This window comes from Phacochoerus africanus, chromosome 8 (genome assembly GCF_016906955.1).
Source record: "Phacochoerus africanus isolate WHEZ1 chromosome 8, ROS_Pafr_v1, whole genome shotgun sequence".
In the NCBI taxonomy this organism is placed as follows: domain Eukaryota; kingdom Metazoa; phylum Chordata; class Mammalia; order Artiodactyla; family Suidae; genus Phacochoerus; species Phacochoerus africanus.
The window spans coordinates 13008010-13026877 of record NC_062551.1 but is presented as its reverse complement, the minus strand read 5'-3'; the positions used below and the strand labels follow the sequence as shown (position 1 = coordinate 13026877).

Here is an 18868-nt window from a genome sequence, read left to right as displayed (position 1 = left end):
AATTTTAAAAATAACAAGTTCCTGTCATGGTGCAATGGTTAACGAATCCGACTAGGAACCATGAGGTTGCGGCTGTGGCTCTGGCGTAGGCCGGTGGCTACAGCTCCGATTCAACCCCTAGCCTGGGAACCTCCATATGCCGAGGGAGCGGCCCAAGAAATAGCAACAACAACAACAACAACAACAAAAAAGACAAAAAGACAAAAAAAAAAAACCACAAATACTAGGATGGTGAAAAAAGGGCACGTGGAGAGGACAGGCTGTGGTGGCTATCTTGGAAAATACAACCTTCCTCATTCACCAACAGTTTCCAACAGGCCAGGCCCTGTGTGAGCTTAAGAGCTTCACAGCAGCACCCTTGAGTCCTCCCAACAAGCCAGCCCGAGGCGGAGATGAGGTGGCCAGTACCTTCTATAATCATAATTTTTTTTGTTTTTTGTCTTTTTTTGAGGGCTACACCCTCGGCATATGGAGAGTCTCAGGCTAGGGGTCTAATTGGAGCTGTTGCTGCTGACCTACACCACAGCTCACGAAAACACCGGATCCTTAACCCACTGAGCGAGGCCAGGGATCGAACCTGCAACCTCATGTTTCCTAGTCGGATTCATTTCCTCTGTGCCATGATGGGAACTCCAATAATAATGGTCTTGACTGTTATCTTAGAATGTGAGGCCTTGGTCTCTGGGAGGGAAGGGTGTCTCAGGGCTCTGGTGACCAGAACCTCGGGGCTCTTCTCCCTGAGCTGTAAGAGAAGCTGCTGCCCACTTCTTGGGATCCATCGGGAAGCAGAGGCACCCTCTAGAGAGCGACTCGGAGAGGCACCCAGGGGGAGGTTCTGTGGGGAGAGGTCAGGGCATGACAGCTGAACTGAGAGGCAGGGTGGGGCCAGCAGAGGGCAGGGCCCCTCTTGGGCAGTGGTGGTCCCCCTTCTGCTGCTATCAGTTCCTTTGAACAGGTAGATGCCTGCCCAGCGCCCTTTAGTAATTGAATCCAGCTTTCCTCTGGGAACTTAAAGTCCTCAGAGAACAACTGACATTCTCCTTCTCCCCATGCCCTCAGCTTCCAAAGGGGCACAGGTGACCCAGGCATGGGCAGCCCACTGACCACAGTGAGTGGTTTGGGCAAACTCATGATCCATGCTACTTTAGCCAATATGGCTTGGACCTGTGCTCTAACCGAAAGGAAGGAGATTTTCCTTTCCCTTGGGATGGCTAAGTCGGCTTGAGCCTTGGGTACCTGGTGGACATCTCTCTACCACATGTGGAGAGCCTGCCTGAGGACCAAACCAAAATAGGGAGGCAGAGCAGAGAGAAGGAAAGGGATATATTTCTGACATCATAGTTAAAGTCCTAGATCCAGCTATGCCTGAAGCTGATACCTCCCCAGGACTTTTATTTTATGTGCCAATAAACTTTCTTTAAAGGAGTTCCTGTTGTGATTCAGTGCGTTACGAACCTGACTAGTATCAACGAGGATGTGGGTTCAATTCCTGGCCTTGATCAGTGGGTTAAGAACCTGGCGTTATGGCAAGCTGTGACGTAGATTGCAGATGTGGCTTGGATCTGGCATTGCCGTGGATGTAGGCTGAGAAATTTCATAGGCGAAGGTGCGGCCCTGAAAAATAAATAAATAAATGAATGAATGAATGATCTTCTTTCCTTAAACCAGCTGCAGTTGAGTTTCTTTTCCTTGCAAATGAAGCAGTCCTCTGGGCTTCACTCCAGCACTCAGATGGCCTACCCCACCTCCCCTCCTGAGCTCAGACTAGGGGCTTGGGAGACCTGGGTATTGGAGTTGGCCCACGGTTGCACTGCACCTGTCTGCCCCCCCACTCCACACCTAGGGAAGAAGCAGATGTCGAGCCCCTGGTTCTAGAGCCACAGAGAGGGCTCAGTTTGAGAAGCGCTGCACCCTCTGCCCCGGGGCAGGTATAGAGATGGTAACCCACAGAAGGCTCCTGGGAGGAGCCACAGCCTTGGCTGGGCCCTGGGGCTCTGGCTGCTATTCTCTGCCTCAGGCGAGGTCCTCCCTTCTTCCTTCCCCTGATCCTGCGTTTCTCTCTCCTTCTTAATGGGGTGAGGGAGACGAGGGGCTGCCCAGAAGACACATTCTGGAGCCCATAAAGAAGGGGCCTCCTGGGCTGGGGAGGGAGTGAGAGGCCATGGGCCGCATCTTTGACCTACACCACAGCTCACGCAAATGCCAGATCCTTAACCCACTGACTAAGGCCAGGGATGGAACCCACGACCTCATGGTTCCTAGTCGAATTTGTTTCCACTGCACCACAATGGGAACTCCCTAGATTTCCTTTTCTTTTCTTTTTTCTGACCACACCTGCGGCATGTGCAGGTTCCTGGGCCAGGACCAAACACTCACCACAGCAGCAACATCAGATCTTTAACTTGCTAGGTCACCAGGGAACTCCACTACTAATATTTCTAAGATTCTTCTCTAAGATTTCTATGTATTTGACTTTTTTTTGATGCTATCATAAATATTAATTTCATTGTCTATTTTTAGGTGATATATAAGTACAATATTTCTCTATATTCACCTTATATCCAGTGATCTTGATAAACTTATTAATTCTAATAGACCATATATTTATTTATTTATTTTTGTCTTTTTGCCATTTCTTGGGCCGCTCCCTCGGCATATGGAGGTTCCCAGGCTAGGGGTCTAATCGGAGCTGTAGCCGCCGGCCTATGCCAGAGCCATAGCAACGTGGGATCCAAGCCGAGTCTGCGGCCTACACCACAGCTCAGGGCAATGCCAGATCCTTAACCCACTGAGCAAGGCCAGGGATCGAACCTGCAACCTCATGGTTCCTAGTCAGATTTGTTAACCACTGCGCCACGACGGGAACTCCTGTCATCTTTATCCCCAGTGATTTTCAGTCTACTTGTCCTATCAAACAGAGATGGGTGTTGAAATTTCTGTTATTGTAGATTGTCTTTTTCTTCATTTCTCTGTGCAATCCTATTACTTTTGCTTCTCCTGTTTTAAAATTCTGGTATCATGTGCCTAAGACCATTCCCGTCTCTTGATGGGTTAAACTCTTTAACATGATGAAATAAGCCCCCTTTTAAACCATTGGTAATATTCTTTGCTCTGAAATCTACTTTATCTGATTTTGATACTGCCACTTCAATTTCTTGAAAATTCATAAAAGCATGGTATCGCATTTCCATCTTTTTTCTCTTAAGCTATTTGTGTCTTTAAATGGGTTTCTTGTAGGCGGAATTCTATTGGGTCTTATTTATTTTATCCAATCTGACCTTTCGTTGTTGCTCCCACAGTGTGTGGAAGGTCCTGGACCAGGGATGGCACCCGAGCCACTGAAGTGACAATACCAGATCCTTCACCTGCTGCATCACTGGGAAATCCTTTACATCCTCAATGCACATTTTTATCTCGAGGAGTATTTCTTTTTTTTTTTTTTTTGTCTTTTTGCCTTTTCTTGGGCCGCTCCTGCGGCATATGGAGGTTCCCGGGCTAGGGGTCGAATTGGAGCTGCAGCTGCCAGCCTACGCCAGAGCCACAGCAACGCCACATCCGAGCTGTGTCTGTGACCTACACCCAGCTCATGGCAATGCCGGATCCTTAACCCACGGAGCAAAGCCAGGGATTGAACACACAACCTCATGGTTCCAGTCGGATTCGTTAACCACTGCACCACAATGGGAACGCCTCTATTAGTCTTTTAATAGAATTTAGTCCACTTATATTTAGTGTAATTACTAATATATTTACATTTGTATTTACCATATTAATTCTTCTTTTTCTACCGTTTTCTCTTTAAAAATATCATTCCCTCCTCTAATAACTTAATTATACATTCTTAGTGGTTACTCCTACAGATTAAAATATGCATTTGACTTAACAGTCCAATACATTACTTTGGTCACTTCTTGAGTAAGGCTACAACCTTAAAACACTTTGACTTCACTTCTCCCAACTTCTGTAGTGTTCTTATAAGACATTTTAAGTCAATATATATTTTAAAGATATTTCTATTGCTTTGTATGAACAATATTTTCATATATTTTAATTTAAAATTTTATTACTCATGCCTAATTTTAAAATTATTTAAAATTAATATAAAATTTTATTTAAATTTTTACTTACATTAAACCACATATTTACCTTTTCTAGTCGTCTTTATTCTTTCATGCATTTCTATACATCCATCTAGGATTGTTTTTCTTTTGCCTGAAGATTTTCCTTTAGGATTCCTTTTGTCCAAGTCTTACAGTGACAAATTCTCTCAGCTTTCCTTTATATGAAAACAGCTTTGTTTTAAAGGCTACTTCAACTAGGTAAAAAATTCTACATTGGCAGTTTATTACCCCTGGACTTTAAATATGTCTTTTCACTGTCTTCTGACTTCTATCATTTCTGGTAAGTCAGGCATCAGTCTTAGTGTAACATAATACAATTGCCAAAAAAATTTTTTTTTCAGGAGTTCCCTTCATGGCTCAGTGGTTAACGAACCTGACTAGGATCCATGAGGATGCGGGTTCGATCCCTGGCCTTGCTCAGTGGATTGAAGATCCAGTGCTGCTGGGAGCTATGGTGTAGGTCACAGACACGGCTTGGATCCTGCGTTGCTGTGGCTGTGGTACAGGCTGACAGCTATAGCTGCAATCTGACCCCTAGGCTGGGAACCTCCATATGCTGTGGGTGTGGCCCCTAAAAAGCAAAAATCAAACAAACAAAAAAACCCAAAGTACTCAATCAAGTATAATGGACAAAATAAATGTCTTTTTTTTTTTGTCTTTTTGCCTTTTCTAGGACCGCTCCCATGGCATATGGAGGTTCCCAGGCTAGGGGTCAAATCGGAGCTGTAGCCACTGGCCTACGCCAGAGCCACGGCAACATGGGATCTGAGCCGAGTCTGCAACCTACACCACAGCTCACGGGCAATGCCAGATCCTTAACCCACTGAGCAAGGCCAGGGATCAAACCTACAACCTCATGGTTCCTAGTCAGATTTGCTAACTACTGTGCCACGACGGGAACTCCAAAAATAAATAACCTTTTAAAAAAGAACCAAAAAACAAAGTAAGAACTACTATTGGCTGCCTGGTTCTCAGTAGCGTGGAAGCATCATTTAAAACCCAGAGGCACAATTAGTAGCTGCTGCTGTAGCGCAGTGGTTGGGTCGCTGAGGAGGTTCGAGTTCAATCCCTGGCCTGGCACAGTGTGTTGAGGATCCAGTGTTGCTGCAGCTGTGGTGTAGGTGCAGCTACCACTTGGATTCAACCCCTGGCCCAAGAGCTTCCATGTGCTGTGGATGCAGCCATAACATTAAAAAACAAAAACAAAAACAAAACCCTAGAGACACAATTCTCCATAAAGGTTACCTTAGTGTGTGCTGAGGAACAAAAAAGTTTGTTTTCTGGGAATTCCCTGGTGGTGCAGCAGGTTAAGAATCCAGCATTGTTACTGCAGTGGCTCAGGTGGCTGTTGTTGCATGGATTTGAGCCTTGGCCTAGGAACTTCCGTATGCCTTGGGCAGGGCCAAAAAAAAAATGTTTTTTTTCAATCCAGGGTCACACTCTGCAGCACTTTTGACAGAAATGCCACAGGAAGGATGTTGTGCCCTCGGTACTTTCGATCAGGAGTGGGATGTCTATTCGTCCCGTTCCTGATGATGTTCATACTGATTGTGGGCTTTGGCCGCATCTCCTCCACTGTAAAGGACTGTTTTGTTCTCTGCAGTTAACAAGAAATTTGAGAAGACCCTGCTGTGCTGTGGGTTGTTTTGGGCAACGGAGGTGGAAACCCAGCAATAAAGCCAAAAGCTCGCAGGGGTGGCCTGTCTGGGGGTCTGCAGACTCTATGATTATCTATGATATATGTGTATTAGTGTGTATGTGTTAATCCCAAACTTCTGATTTATCCTTTCCCCTGTGTATTCCACATGTAACCATAAATTTGATTTTGAAATCTGAGTCTCTGTTTTGTAAATAAGTTCATTGTATCACATTTTATTTTTTTTTAATTATTTTTTTATTTTTTTGTCTTTTTGCCATTTTCTTGGGCTGCTCCCGTGGCATATGGAGGTTCCCGGGCTAGGGGTCTAATCGGAGCTGTAGCCACCGGCCTGCACCACAGCCACAGCAACGCGGGACCCGAGCCTCGTCTGCAACCTACACCACAGCTCACGGCAACGCTGGATCCTTAACCCACTGAGCGAGGCCAGGGATTGAACCTGCACCCTGAAGGATGCTAGTCAAGTTTGTTAACCGCTGATCCACAACAGGAACTCCTAAACTGTCACTTTTTAATGCCCTGATGCAAATTAGTTTAGCTAAGGGAAGGGAGAAGAAAAGACATGGAAGGAGTGTCATGACCTCTGGACTGGGCTGTTGGAATGGGGAGGCAAGCACTGACTATGGGACAGAGCAGGGCCTGGAAAATAAACGCGGCCTAGTTCCGGGCCTGAATGAGAAGGTGGGCCACCAGAGACACGGTGCCGTTCATGCGTCGCATCTGTAAGAAGTTCCAGATACGTGCTCCCACAGGAAGGAGACTCATGACATGGCTTAAACACATCAGTTAGAATGAGTGATTCTGGGCGCATCAGCCTGAGAGTCAGAAAAACTCCAGATCTGGCTTCCCGCTGTCCTCTAAAAGGCCTGTAGCCCTACTCTGCTTGACCTAAGCAGCCAAGAACACAGACATTCTAGCAGTTAAGTTTTGAACATCAGTGCCAAGTTTACCGTCGGGGCTCACAGCTCAGGAGACCTACCGGCAGAGCAGGGGGTGGACGGTCCTCCCAGTCAGCACAGAGAAGATTTAACAAGTAAAAACCTGCAAACTCTTTATTAAAGTCTCCCATTTCATCTGTACAGAAAAAAATGCACATTATGTTCAGAATCTCAGTAACATCTCAAAATTACACAGCATGAACATGTAAAAACAAGGAACTGCAGGGATTTTATACACAGAAAGGAAAACCATTTACAAAAGAGGCGTGTTAATTTTACTTTTCTTTTTCTCCTTCTTTCTCTAAAAACAAAAACAAAAACATAAAAGTAAAGGCCTAAGATCTCACACAGCATTTGCTGTACAGTCTGTTTTCCTGCTTGGATTGACCTGGGAACACTGCGCTGGGAGAAGCCACGCAGGACGCCTCGGGCTGCCAGCCCTCGTGTCGGCCGTGCCATCCAGTGCACCGCAGTCTGACCGGGGGAGCTGTTCACATGTTCAACTAGCATGTGTGCTGCAGGGCCTGCTGGGCTACGGGGTCCAGGTGTCAGTGTTGGGCGGAAGGCAAAACAGAATATAGAGGCACTATCTCAGCTTTCTCCTGGCCCAGGGAGACTCCTCCACTGCGTGTCTCCCGATATCCCTACCTGCCTCCCGACATCCCTACCTGTGTGTCGTGGCGGGTCCTGCAGACAGGGAAGGAGAGGAAATCACAGTGGGCTTCCCTCACCACCAGCCCGAGAAGACAGTGCTCTCTCTGTGCTCCAGTGACAGTCCCTGGGTCTCCACTGCGATCTCACTAGATGGTCTGGGGGAGCGTGTCACCCCGGAAGGTCAGTCTGGGTTTGCTCATGACTTATCTTTTGTCTGAGGTCTGGGCAGGGAAGGGGATTCGGCTTCAAACACGATTGCCTTGACATGTGACCCTGTCCTAGTGCAGAGGAGGACCGAGAGGAGTGCAGCTAGAGAGAAGACAAAGCAAAGGCAAGTGAGAGAGAAAAGGAATGAGAGAGGCAGGGGAAGGAGGAGAGACAGAGTCAGAGACAGAGAGGGAGAATGAGGGGAAGCGGGGGAGAGAGACCAGAACACGGGCTCTGGCCCTAAGCCCTTGGGGAACTGAAGACCACTGGGGAAGAGGTGATTCAGGGAGAGTCTCTAAAGGCTCGGGGGAAACTCAGAACACTGGAATCCTGCCCTTTTTTTTTTTTTTTCTTGGCTTTTTAGGGCCGCACCCAAGGCATATGGAGGTTCCCAGGCTAGGGGTCAAATCGGAGCTGTAGCCGCCGGCCTACGCCAGAGCCACAGCAACGCAGGATCCGAGCTGCGTCTGCAACCTACACCACAGCTCACGGCAATGCCGGATCCTTAACCCACTGAGCAAGGCCAGGGATGGAACTTGCGTCCTCATGGATGCCAGTCAGATTCATTAACCGTTAATCCACGACGGGAACTCCCAATCCTGCATTTAAAAAACTACTTAGGGGTTTTCCAAATGATGAGAATAAATAAAAGGAGTCTGAAGTTTTTCAAATTCCTAAGAATCTGAGATACAAATAAGTATACGAAAATGCACATGATTCAAAATGCCGTATTCTTTTTGTTCTATGGCTGACATATAGTTTGAATGTGTCAGGCTCTGTTGGCTGGCTTCTAAGGGGCTCCACTCCAGGCTCCCTCTCTGTATCTGCCTGCTCAGAGCAAGTGACATGCAGAGAATGTTTGCTTTGTGGTGGGGGAGGGGAGGGGAAGAAATGGGAAGCCAAGGCCTTTTCTCTGAGGAACTTGAGGCCAGCTAAGAAAGGAAGCCCCAGAAAGCCACCCACCCCTTCCCGGGTGACTCACATCAGTGGGGATGGCAGCCTGGAAGTGGTGCAGAAGTCACACACAAAGAGAGGGAGTCTTGCCCTGGGAGGTGGAAGCAAGTCGGCACTCTGCCTGCTAAAACCTAGATGGGTGCCATGACCTCTTTATCTCTGGATTCTCTAACTACCTGACCTTAGGAAAACGGAACAAGTAAAATCCAATGGCAACCTTCTGTCTCACCTAGGAAAGGAGACTCTCCCTCCCTCTCTTAGCATCCCTGAGAAGAGGAAGTGCAGGAGGTGAGACAGCCAAAGGCCTGCCACAAATACCAGTCCACACCTTCTCACTCAAAGCCAGAATTCCCCTCGCTTCCAAGGATGCACTGGCTCAGGGCAAGCTGTCGGCATCCACAGAACCGGGCCTGGTAGTGGTACCAGAGTTTGAGGGAATGCTGAAAGGGGGGGCCTTCCTGTTGGAGTGCTTCCTGCTCCTGTGCTTGCCTCCCATCCTGGCGCACCTCGCCGGCAGACTTCTCTTGGGACAGCGGCAAGAACAGCGGCCAGGGAGGCACTAGGGTTAAGGTCTCCCTCCCCGAGCCTGCCGTCTGTATGAGAAGCTCCGTTAGAGGGAGCAGTCAGCCTTGTTCTTGACATTCTGCCTACATTTCTGACTTCCTGGCACCTCTGGAGTATTGTGGAGACACTAAATCTGAGTTCCTGAGACACCGGAGTGAAATGACAAGGCCTAATGAGTTTCCTGGCTGCAGTCATCTTCAGCAAGTGCTTAGAGCCTTGGCCCAGGCCAAAAACCCCACCCGCTGCTTCTGTTACTGTCATGGGCTAGACACCAGGAGAGGAGATAAAGAACGAGGCCCATCACCAGCTCCTCCACTAAAGCCATGGTTTCTTCTTCTTGATTAGTTCTTGACTAGATAACTTACCCAAGAGGACCTATGAGGCCAGTAACCAGAGGTGCCCCAGAACCTGTGCTGTTACACCAAATGCGGTCAGCAGGGGTACTGGCGGGCCGCAAGTTCAGATGGTGCTGGGCCCCTTGGATGTAGGCAACTGCTCAGGACACTCCTGGGGACTCTCAAGAATGGGTCATGTGAAACTGTTCCAAGTAGCGTGGTGAAATGCTTTCTAGCAATGAGCAAAGACAGCAGCAGCATTATCCCTTCTATCTGTTTGGATCCTTTCGAAAGGTGACAAATATTTCAAGAATCAAACTCCTTTTCAAACTTCCAGATCTGCTTCAGACAACTGAGATCATCTCTCAGCTCAGAAAGAACAAAAGCATCAAGACATCTTAAACCACAGAGGTGTTTTACATGTACTGGGGGGAGACTGCGGAGGAGGAGAATGGTACCCCCGCTCTCAGCAAATGGGGAACACGTACTCTATCCTGGAAACCGCATCACACGCCTCAGTGGGGACCTGTGTACAGATGACATCCCGATCCCTCGATCCTAGGCCCTCGAGCCCGGCGGGAACCCTGGAGGTGAACTACCTGGGCCGGCTCAGTTCAGTCCGGCAGTGCGGTAGCCGGGGGTGTTGTTCAGACTCCAAGAGTTTCAAGTTTTATGAGACTAAAGAGTCCCAGGGCAGCTGCTGAGAATCAAGAAGACCCTAAGAGCAGGACTGAAGGGACCGAGCAGCTTTGACGCTCCCTTTGGTGACTTACAGTAACCTAGGCAGGGGGTGTGCAGCTGGCTTTTGGAACCCACTGCCTCCAGGAAGGGTAGTGAAAAGGAAGAAGAAAAAAAGAAACCACAGTATTCAAATATATGTCAGTCAGGTTAGACAAGGCGTCCTCTGGATCAACGGACCCGCTTTCAGGGAAGACAGACGTGGGAAGGTCGCGCAGCACGTGTGGACAGAGGCGGGGGCAGGGCGAGGAAGCGCGCGTGGGCTATGTGGACAGTTTTAGGCACGTGATTTATAATACTTTGTGGACGTCTAACAGGTTAATAAAATATATATTATATAAATATATCTCCAACTGTACACGCCGCCCTCTTGTGCAGCCAAGGCGCGTGAGGCTGGACCGTGATGCCTGCCTCCTCCCTGTTACACCCCGAGCCTGTCACCTCTTCGCTGAGGAGGGTGGGGGAGGACAGGCAGGAACAGTGCTTCCACAAAGCTCAGCCTCAGGCAAGACTGACGAGTCACCAAACGCCTACGACAGGGGGTGTATGCCACAAATGGAGAGACAGAAAAAGTGGAGAAAAGCCCCCATCTTTTAATGCAGTAACTCTCCACACCCTCTCCACTTAGGAGGCATAAGGAAGCTTGTCTGGGAAGGTGGCCTTGAGCCTGCAGAAAGGTCAGGCTGGACTGCCAGTCACACCCCGAGACCAGGCTAAATCTTTATAAGCCATTGTCTCTGACCTGCATTGTGGCCTGAAAAATAAAGCAAAGTGAGTCAAACCCCTGCTCCTCCTTCCTGCCCTCTGCTCCCTCTCCCACAGCCATGGCTTCCCAGAGAAGCGCAGGACTTCTGGAGGAACTGCCACCCCGGCAGAGTCCGTCTGAACACAGCTGAGTCCTCATTGGCCTGGAGGAGGAAGGTTGCTGGGATCCAGCTGCCTTGGGCCTCGGGGTCCAGCCTCCAGTGCAGATCAGTGGACTGATGGGCTTTGCACACTCGGATCCCCTCTCCAACCCTCCTGCCCGTGGCCTAGAGAAGCTCCTACTCTACTTCACTGAGGTGAGGCGGTCACAGAAACACCCATGGCCTTGGGGTCTTGACCAGCAGTGGCTCTACTAGGGTGGCAGCAGAAGAAAACAAGCCCCGAAGCGGGCTGGTTAGTCGTTTCCCACTCATCAGTGACGTCCATGGCCCCACCGTGGGCCAACGGTGCTTCTGAGAAACAAGCCAGACAGCCCAGTTACAGCACACTGGGAGGCATGCTCCCCCCAAGTCCCGCCTTCACTGTACACCGTCACACAGAAGAAACAACCCCACTGCTCAAATCAAGCCCGGAAGAGATGTGTTACTATATACATTTTTTTCTTTCTTTAAAAATTTTCTTTTTTTTTTTTTTTTTTTTTTTAAAAAAAAGAAAAAAATCATTTGAGTTGCAGGTCAGGTGAGTTGGTTCTGGAAGTACTGGTGGTTCCATCGGTATGAGACTTGTCTATGGGCAGGTAAACCCAAGTCTGCCAACAAAGGCAATACCCAAAGCGGCCAGCTGCTGCACAAATGGTCGAGGAGGAGGACACCATGGACAAGGGCCAAGTCTGAGGTGGGACAACGCGGTGGGTACCTGCGGCTGCTCTAACATGGGTACTGGTGTCACCTCGCAGAAGGACGAGGTGCGTGGGTACACTCTACAGGAGGGCTGTACAAACGGGGCACTGGACAGGCGGTTCCTCTGGCGGTCAAGGCGGCTCTACCTGTCCTTGAGCTCTCGTGTCACTCTCTTGGTGATACGTCCACACATCAGGCCGATCAGGAACAATATGCAGATGCTCCCACTGATCACGGAGAGAATGTAGTTCTTTGATGGGGATGTCATCACTTGCATGGCGAGGTCCGAGAAGCCATCTGCTGGCGCCACCTGGAAAACACGCAGCAGTATCATCCCCAGAGAGAAGTGGACTGGGAGGGGATGTTTGCCCCAAATTGCCTCGTCAACATCTACTTGACTTTTTATTTCATTTTTTGTCTTTTTAGGGCCATACCTGCCACATATGGAGGTTTCTAGGCTAGGTGTTCAATCGGAGCTGTAGCCACTGGCCTACACCACAGCCATAGCAATGCCAGATCTGAGCCGCATCTTCGACCTACATCACAGCTCATGGCAACGCCAGATCCTTAACCCACCCAGCAGGGCCAAGGATCAAACACGAATCCTCATGGATGCTAGTTGGGTTCATTAATCGCTAAGCCATGACGGGAACTCCTCAACACTTACTTTAACTTAGTCATTTCTTCTGGGGAGAGAGGAGGGCAAGGGACAAGGAAACAGAGCCCTAACTCTTTTTCCTGATCAGGATGCTGTCTATCTCCTGCACTAGGTTAGAAAATGCAGACAAACACAAAGAGGTGGAGTTTCATACAACTCACTGCAGTGACCACCACCGCCCACGGAGTGACAGCCCTCAGGCTGAGGACTAGATGCGCTGCCAAGGGCTCAACATGTTTCAGTCACTCAGTCCTCACACCAATCCTGGCAAATAGATTTCATGAGTCCCATGTTACTGATGAAGACCCAGAGGCCCAAGGGGTGGGAAGTGGTCAAGTGACCTGCACAAGGTCACAGGTTCTTACATGTTCTGACTGATTTTCTTCACATGCGCCTGCCTTTCTAAGAACAAAGAGAAAAGCTGAGATTGTGTCGGAGGCTAATTCTCTTTGTCTTTTTAGGACTACACAAAGACATATGGAAGTCTCCAGGCTAGGGGTCAAACTGGATTTAGAGCTGCCAGCCTACACCACAGCCATAGCAACATCAGATCCGAGCTGCATCTGTGACCTACACCAGAGCTCACAGCAACGCCGGATCCTTAACCCACTGAGCAAGGCCAGAGATTGAACCCGTGTTCTCATGGACACTAGCCAAATTCATTTTGGCTGAGCCACGATGGGAACTCCTAATTCTCTATCTTGTGTCCACTCACCATCATATCATCAGCATCCCTCCACCAACAACAACTTGCAAACAGGACTTAGGCTGACTGGAAATAACCACTCCCCCAGTCCTGGACACACAGAGTCTAGCCAGTTTTCATCCTCGGTTTTCCACACTGCTTCTTCCAGGAGACCTCTATGGTAGCTTGCTATGGCAGAAACAGGACCAAAAGTGTCCCTAGCTGCACATGGACCTGTTCTTTCAAGTCTCAACTTAGTCTGGATGCCTGAGAGGCTGTGGCCAGAGAGGTCTGGGCTTCCTCTATGCTCATCCCTGTACCCAGAACAGAATAAGGGGGCTTTAGCTTAATGCGATTTGAGCCCCAACATTTGCCCATACAAAGCAAGCTGTGGAATCACTGTGGAGCAATGCTTAGCAGCTCAAAAGAGGAAACTGATGAGGAAAGAAGAGCCTAATTAATGTCTCTGGTGCCCCACCTGGAGACGACAGCTCCAAGCTCACAGAGCCCAGGAGTCTTGCAGATGCACTAGCAGATTTTTTTTTTTGTCTTTTTGTCTTTTTGCCATTTCTTGGGCTGCTCCTGTGGCATATGGAGGTTCCCAGGCTAGGGGTCCAATCGGAGCTGTAGCCGCCGGCCTACGCCAGAGCCACAGCAACCGGGATCCAAGCCGCGTCTGCAACCTACACCACAGCTCACAGCAATGCCGGATCCTTAACCCACTGAGCAAGGCCAGGGATCGAACCTGCAACCTCATGGTTCCTAATCAGATTCGTTAACCACTGAGCCATGATGGGAACTCCGGATTTTTTTTTAATACTGCCAGTCTCACAACAAGGACAAAGAGGCCAGTGAAATATCTCAAAGAGATTGGGAAGCTGGCAGAGGAGACAGCCACTTCAGAAGATTCTCGGGGTTATTACCTTTGCAGCATAACTCCACATTTCAATCCGGTCATTGAGGCGTTTTTTGCACTCAGGTTGTAGCCTCACCCGCTTATCTTCCAGGGCTTCCATAAGGCAGGACATTTCTGTGCAAGAAAAGAGATTAAGAAGAGCCTGAAACTGAACAGGACAGGAATTTCTGGAAGGTTGGGGAGAAGGGCATCTAACCGCCAGAGAACTGAGATCTCTAAGCTATACGAAACGAAATCCATTCACGGACACTTAACCCAAGACCCACCATGGAGAAGAATACTTAAGGTTGGCTATCCACAGTTTCTCTTAAAACCTCTCTTATTCATTGGAAACACATGGCTCAGATACAACTTTGCACCTGCCCAGGTTCCACCTCACACAGAACCTGTCTCCTGGGCCCAACGTGGCCATTGACGAAACTGATGAAGCCGTGCAAGGCTGGACAAGGTGGGGAAGGGGCCATGTTAGCTTCTGCTTTCGTGAGAAGTAACTCAACCTCACTTTTCATCAGATCTTCACCTCTGGTCATGGCTGCACCAGTTCAACCCTGCAGGATTATTTCTGAATTCATCTGGTTACAAAGGCCTAGTCCCAGCATCAACCAGGCCCCCAGAGGTGCTGTCTACGGGTGAGCTGGAGCTACAGAACAGAGCAGCTGAAGTGATGTCTCAGAGGAAGTCTTCGCTCCTCCCCCAAGACAGTTCAGACAGGGTCGGGGAACAGGCTGACTTACGACGCCCTCGGCCAGGGGTGATGGCTGCACAGTGGTGCTTAATGTCCAGGGCACAAGCTGTGTGAAGAACTGGGTCCACAAAGATGTCTGCTTTGCTCTCTTTCAGCATGTTTAACACTTCCTGGGAAGGGAAGATCATCAGAGAGCTTTTATGGAGGAAATACATCAGAACTGTTGTCTGTAAAACTTCATAGACAAAAAAGTCAAGCAGGGCAAGCTGAGCCAAGAGAGGCTATTCTGAGATAGGAGGCAAGGAGGTGATGCTGCCAAGAATGCAGATTTTCTTTTCCTTTTCTTTTTAGGGCCACACCTGTGGCATATGGAGGTTCCCAGGTTAGGAGTCAAATCGGAGCTGCAGCTTTGATCTATGCCACCGCCACAGCACACAGGACCTGAGCCTCATCTGGGACCTACACTGCAGCTTGAGGCAATGCAGGATCCTTAACCCACTGAGTGAGGCCAGGGATCGAACCTGCATCCTCACAGACATTATGTTGGGTCCTTAACCCACTGAGCCACAATGGGAACTCTAGAAGGCAGATTTTCAGCATCCAATTTAATTCAGTAAATACAACTGAGGGACCTAGCATATGCAAAGCTGATGGCTAAGCAAAGCAGGACTGGGTTTCTGGCATTCCGGTATGCCATATTATTAAATACTAAGTGAGAGTGTTTATACTGATTTACTATAGTTGTTTGGTACTTTCAGAAGTCTGAAAATGTGAAAACTGAAAATAAAGAGTAATCAGTTATATTAAAATTCCCAAACAGCAAGGTCTTACATAACCTCTCAAATAAGTAAACTGTTTCACTTACTTACTTTTATCCTCAAAAGGAAAAAAGAATTAACAGAGCATAACTTATAGTGCAAGAATAACTCACATGTGAGTTTAAAGATGTTCTGAACAATAGTAATATAAACAATACAGAACAGATATCAACTCTATAGACTCTTTTTATACATGACGTAATTATAGGCGGTAAGGACAGGCCAGAAATGCTTTCTTAAATAAAAAAGTTTGCTCTCAGAGTTCCCGTCGTGGCTCAGTGGTTAACGAATCCAACTAGGAACCATGAGGTTGCGGGTTTGATCCCTGGCCTTGCTCAGTGGGTTAAGGATCCGGCATTGCCATGAGCTGTGGTGTAGGTTGCAGACATGGCTTGGATCCCGAGTTGCTGTGGCTCTGGCGTAGGCCTGCGGCTACAGCTCCAATTCAACCCCTAGCCTGGGAACTTCCATATGCCATGGGAGCGGCCCTAGAAAAGGCAAAAAGACAAAAAAAAAAAAAAGTTTGCTCTCACAACACACTGTAAAGCAACAATAAAAACAAAACAGTAAGAGTGAAATATTGTTCAAAAAGTCCTCCTCAAAGTTAAATGAGATCATTAATGAAATAGCAGTCAAAGGAGAATACCTAGATTCGGCTTTTAGCCACTTCCTACCACTCCTCAGGTGATGTGGGTTTAGAAACTTTTTGGAGTTCCCATTGTGGCTCATTAGTAACAAACCCGACCAGTATCCATGAGAATGCAGGTTTGATCCCTGGCCCCGTTCTGTGCGTTAGGGAACTGCAATGTAGGTTGCAGACTCAGCCCAGATCTGGCGTTGCTGTGGCTATAGTGTAGGCTGGTTCCAATTTGACCCCCAGCCTCCTGAGAACCTCCATGTGCTGCAGATGTGGCCCTAAACATTAAAAAAAATATTAAGAAAAACTCTTCTAGCAGATGAAACTATCGCACGTCATATTTACAGTGACTCAATAATGATACCACTTAAACACTTCAGAAAAAGGATCAAGCTTTTTAAAAAAGATCAGATATATTATCTTACTTTCAATCTAAGATAATGTATGCTCAGCTGTAATATTTCAAAATTTTATTTTTATGTGTTTATGAAATGAACTAAATTTTAGTTTCATTGATTTTTATGAAGGCAGTACAATTACTGGTATATTGAAATCGATAGTTTGCTTTTTGGTGTAGCACTTAAACAATGTCCTGGAGCAATGGTCTCATCGTGGGGACGAGACATATTCACAAACAATTTGTACGTGTGAAAGAATATTTAAGTTAAAAGCCAAATTAGTTTGGTAAGAGGGAACAGGATGGAATTCAGGGAAGGAAGGTTTAGATTTTATCATTAAGATGTACAGACTCCAGGAGTTCCCTGGTGGCTCAGCAGGTTAAAGGTTTGGCATGGTCACTGCTGTGGCTCTGGTTATGTATGTGGTGCAGGTTCGATCTCTGGCCTAGGGACTTCTGCAGGTGTGGAGGAAAAAAGAAAGATGTACAAGAGATCTCGTGGATCAGCAGGTTAAGAACCCGACTAGTATCCGTGAGGAGAAGGGTTTGATCCATGGCCTCTCTCAGTAGGTTAAGGATCTGGTGCTGCCTCGAGCTGTGGTGTAGGTTGCAGACATGGCTTGGACCTGGCATTGCTGTGGCTGTGGCAAAGGCCACAGATGCAGCTCCAATTCGACCCCTAGCCTAGGAACTTCCACATGTTGCAGATGAGGCTCTGAAACGATTAAAAAAAAAAGATGTAGACATTACAGCTTTAAGAGGAAGAAGAGAGAGAGGAGGGGGGAAACGCAAGTGAGAGAATGGTGACTGATGGTGGTTACCTTTTTACACATTTCCGTTTTGATTTTGAGCAGGTTAACTTTGAGGCACTCCTCTACTTGACCTGTCTGCTCCTGGGCTGCTGCTTCTTCGGCACAGAGGCTGGCGATCTGCTCAGGACACACACAAAGAAGCCCTGGTCTCTGAAATGTGTCGACGTGCTGATCCTCCCACACCCAGGTGCCCAGGGCTCTTCTCCAAAGGAACCCTGCTGGATTTCACTCCCTCGCCCCCACTTGGGATGCCAGCCTCCGTTCTCCTTCACAGGCACTGGCAGAGAGTCAAAAGGCAATCAGTGCACATATCTTCATGCTGTCTACTCCCAGACCTCAGTCAGACTGTCCCAGGACTGGTCGCAAAGCAGGCTACTCCCTGATTCCTCAGGAAGAAGGTCATACAACCAAGTAAAATACTAAAAGCAAATGCTTGACATGTACAGAGGTTCAGGGTCAACCCAGAGGCACAATGTGGAGAAACACACACACACACACACACACACACACACACACACACACAGACACAGGTCCTGACATACAGCCTGTGGCACAGATTTAAAATTTAACCTTCTTTGGACAGCTTTATGAGGAAGCCTCTTTGAAAGAGCTTTAGCTATATGTTCATATAAAACTGACTTTTTTTTTTGGCCACCCATCGGCATGTGGAGTTCCCTGGCCAGGGATCAGATCTGAGCTGCAGCTGTGGCAACACCAGATCCTTAATCCACTGCGCTGGGCCAGGGATCAAACCTGCGTCCTGGTGCTCCAGAGACGCCTGTCATCCCACTGCACCACAGCGGGAACTCCTAAAGTTGACGGATGTTGAACAAAGTCTCCACATGGCTTCTTCTAGCTAGAAATTCGAGTAATTTACAAGGATAGGCACTTCTTTAGAGATATTAAAGGATCACGTCTAGCTTTCTGGCAAGTAGAGGGATGTTCTGGATTGACCATCAGAATAAGGAGAGGGAAGAACAAACTACATATATAGGTAGATACAATAAAAGAAAACTCTTCTTCAAAAGAGAACTATGGAATCAAAATTGAATAGTGACAGGACGAAGGCCGAACCAAATGCAGTATTACAGGGAACCAGGAACTCAGACAATGGAGAGCCTAGAAAATGGGCATTCAACTAACCCTGGATTTAGGGGCTGAAGGGAAAGAATAAAGAACTTTTCTCCAATAAAAATTTCTCTGACTAGTTGTGTTCACAGCCAGTTTTGTACACAAATCTTACCTCATCTGAGCAGTGTAGCTGGAGCTGAGGATCGAGTCGGTAATCCAGAGCAGACTCCTGGATAATAATCCGGATCTGGTCCTCACAGTCTGAAGAGAGGCGCTGCATGTGACAAGGAAGAATATGTCCCTGTTAGAACTTTTATTTGGGCCCTGGCTTGGAGACGGTCTGGAAAAGGTCTTGGGAAAAGTAGGAGCAAGCTAAGGACTTCCAACTAAAAAAACTGCCAGACATAGTGAGCGCCA

At 47.9% G+C, this 18868-nt stretch overlaps 1 protein-coding gene across 1 annotated transcript in view; it reads right to left on the bottom strand.

The window, feature by feature from the left end:
- Positions 1-6803: 6803 nt before the first annotated feature.
- GLG1 (golgi glycoprotein 1) overlaps positions 6804-18868 on the bottom strand; it is a 152354-nt gene continuing 140289 nt past the window's right edge. The window contains exons 22-26 of the mRNA XM_047793295.1: positions 18624-18725; positions 17390-17497; positions 14766-14886; positions 14039-14145; positions 6804-12082 (exon numbers count right to left, since the gene is read on the bottom strand). Of these exons, the coding sequence (XP_047649251.1) occupies positions 11915-12082; positions 14039-14145; positions 14766-14886; positions 17390-17497; positions 18624-18725 (606 nt within the window). The 3' untranslated portion in view covers positions 6804-11914. The remainder of the gene's footprint in view (positions 12083-14038; positions 14146-14765; positions 14887-17389; positions 17498-18623; positions 18726-18868) is intronic.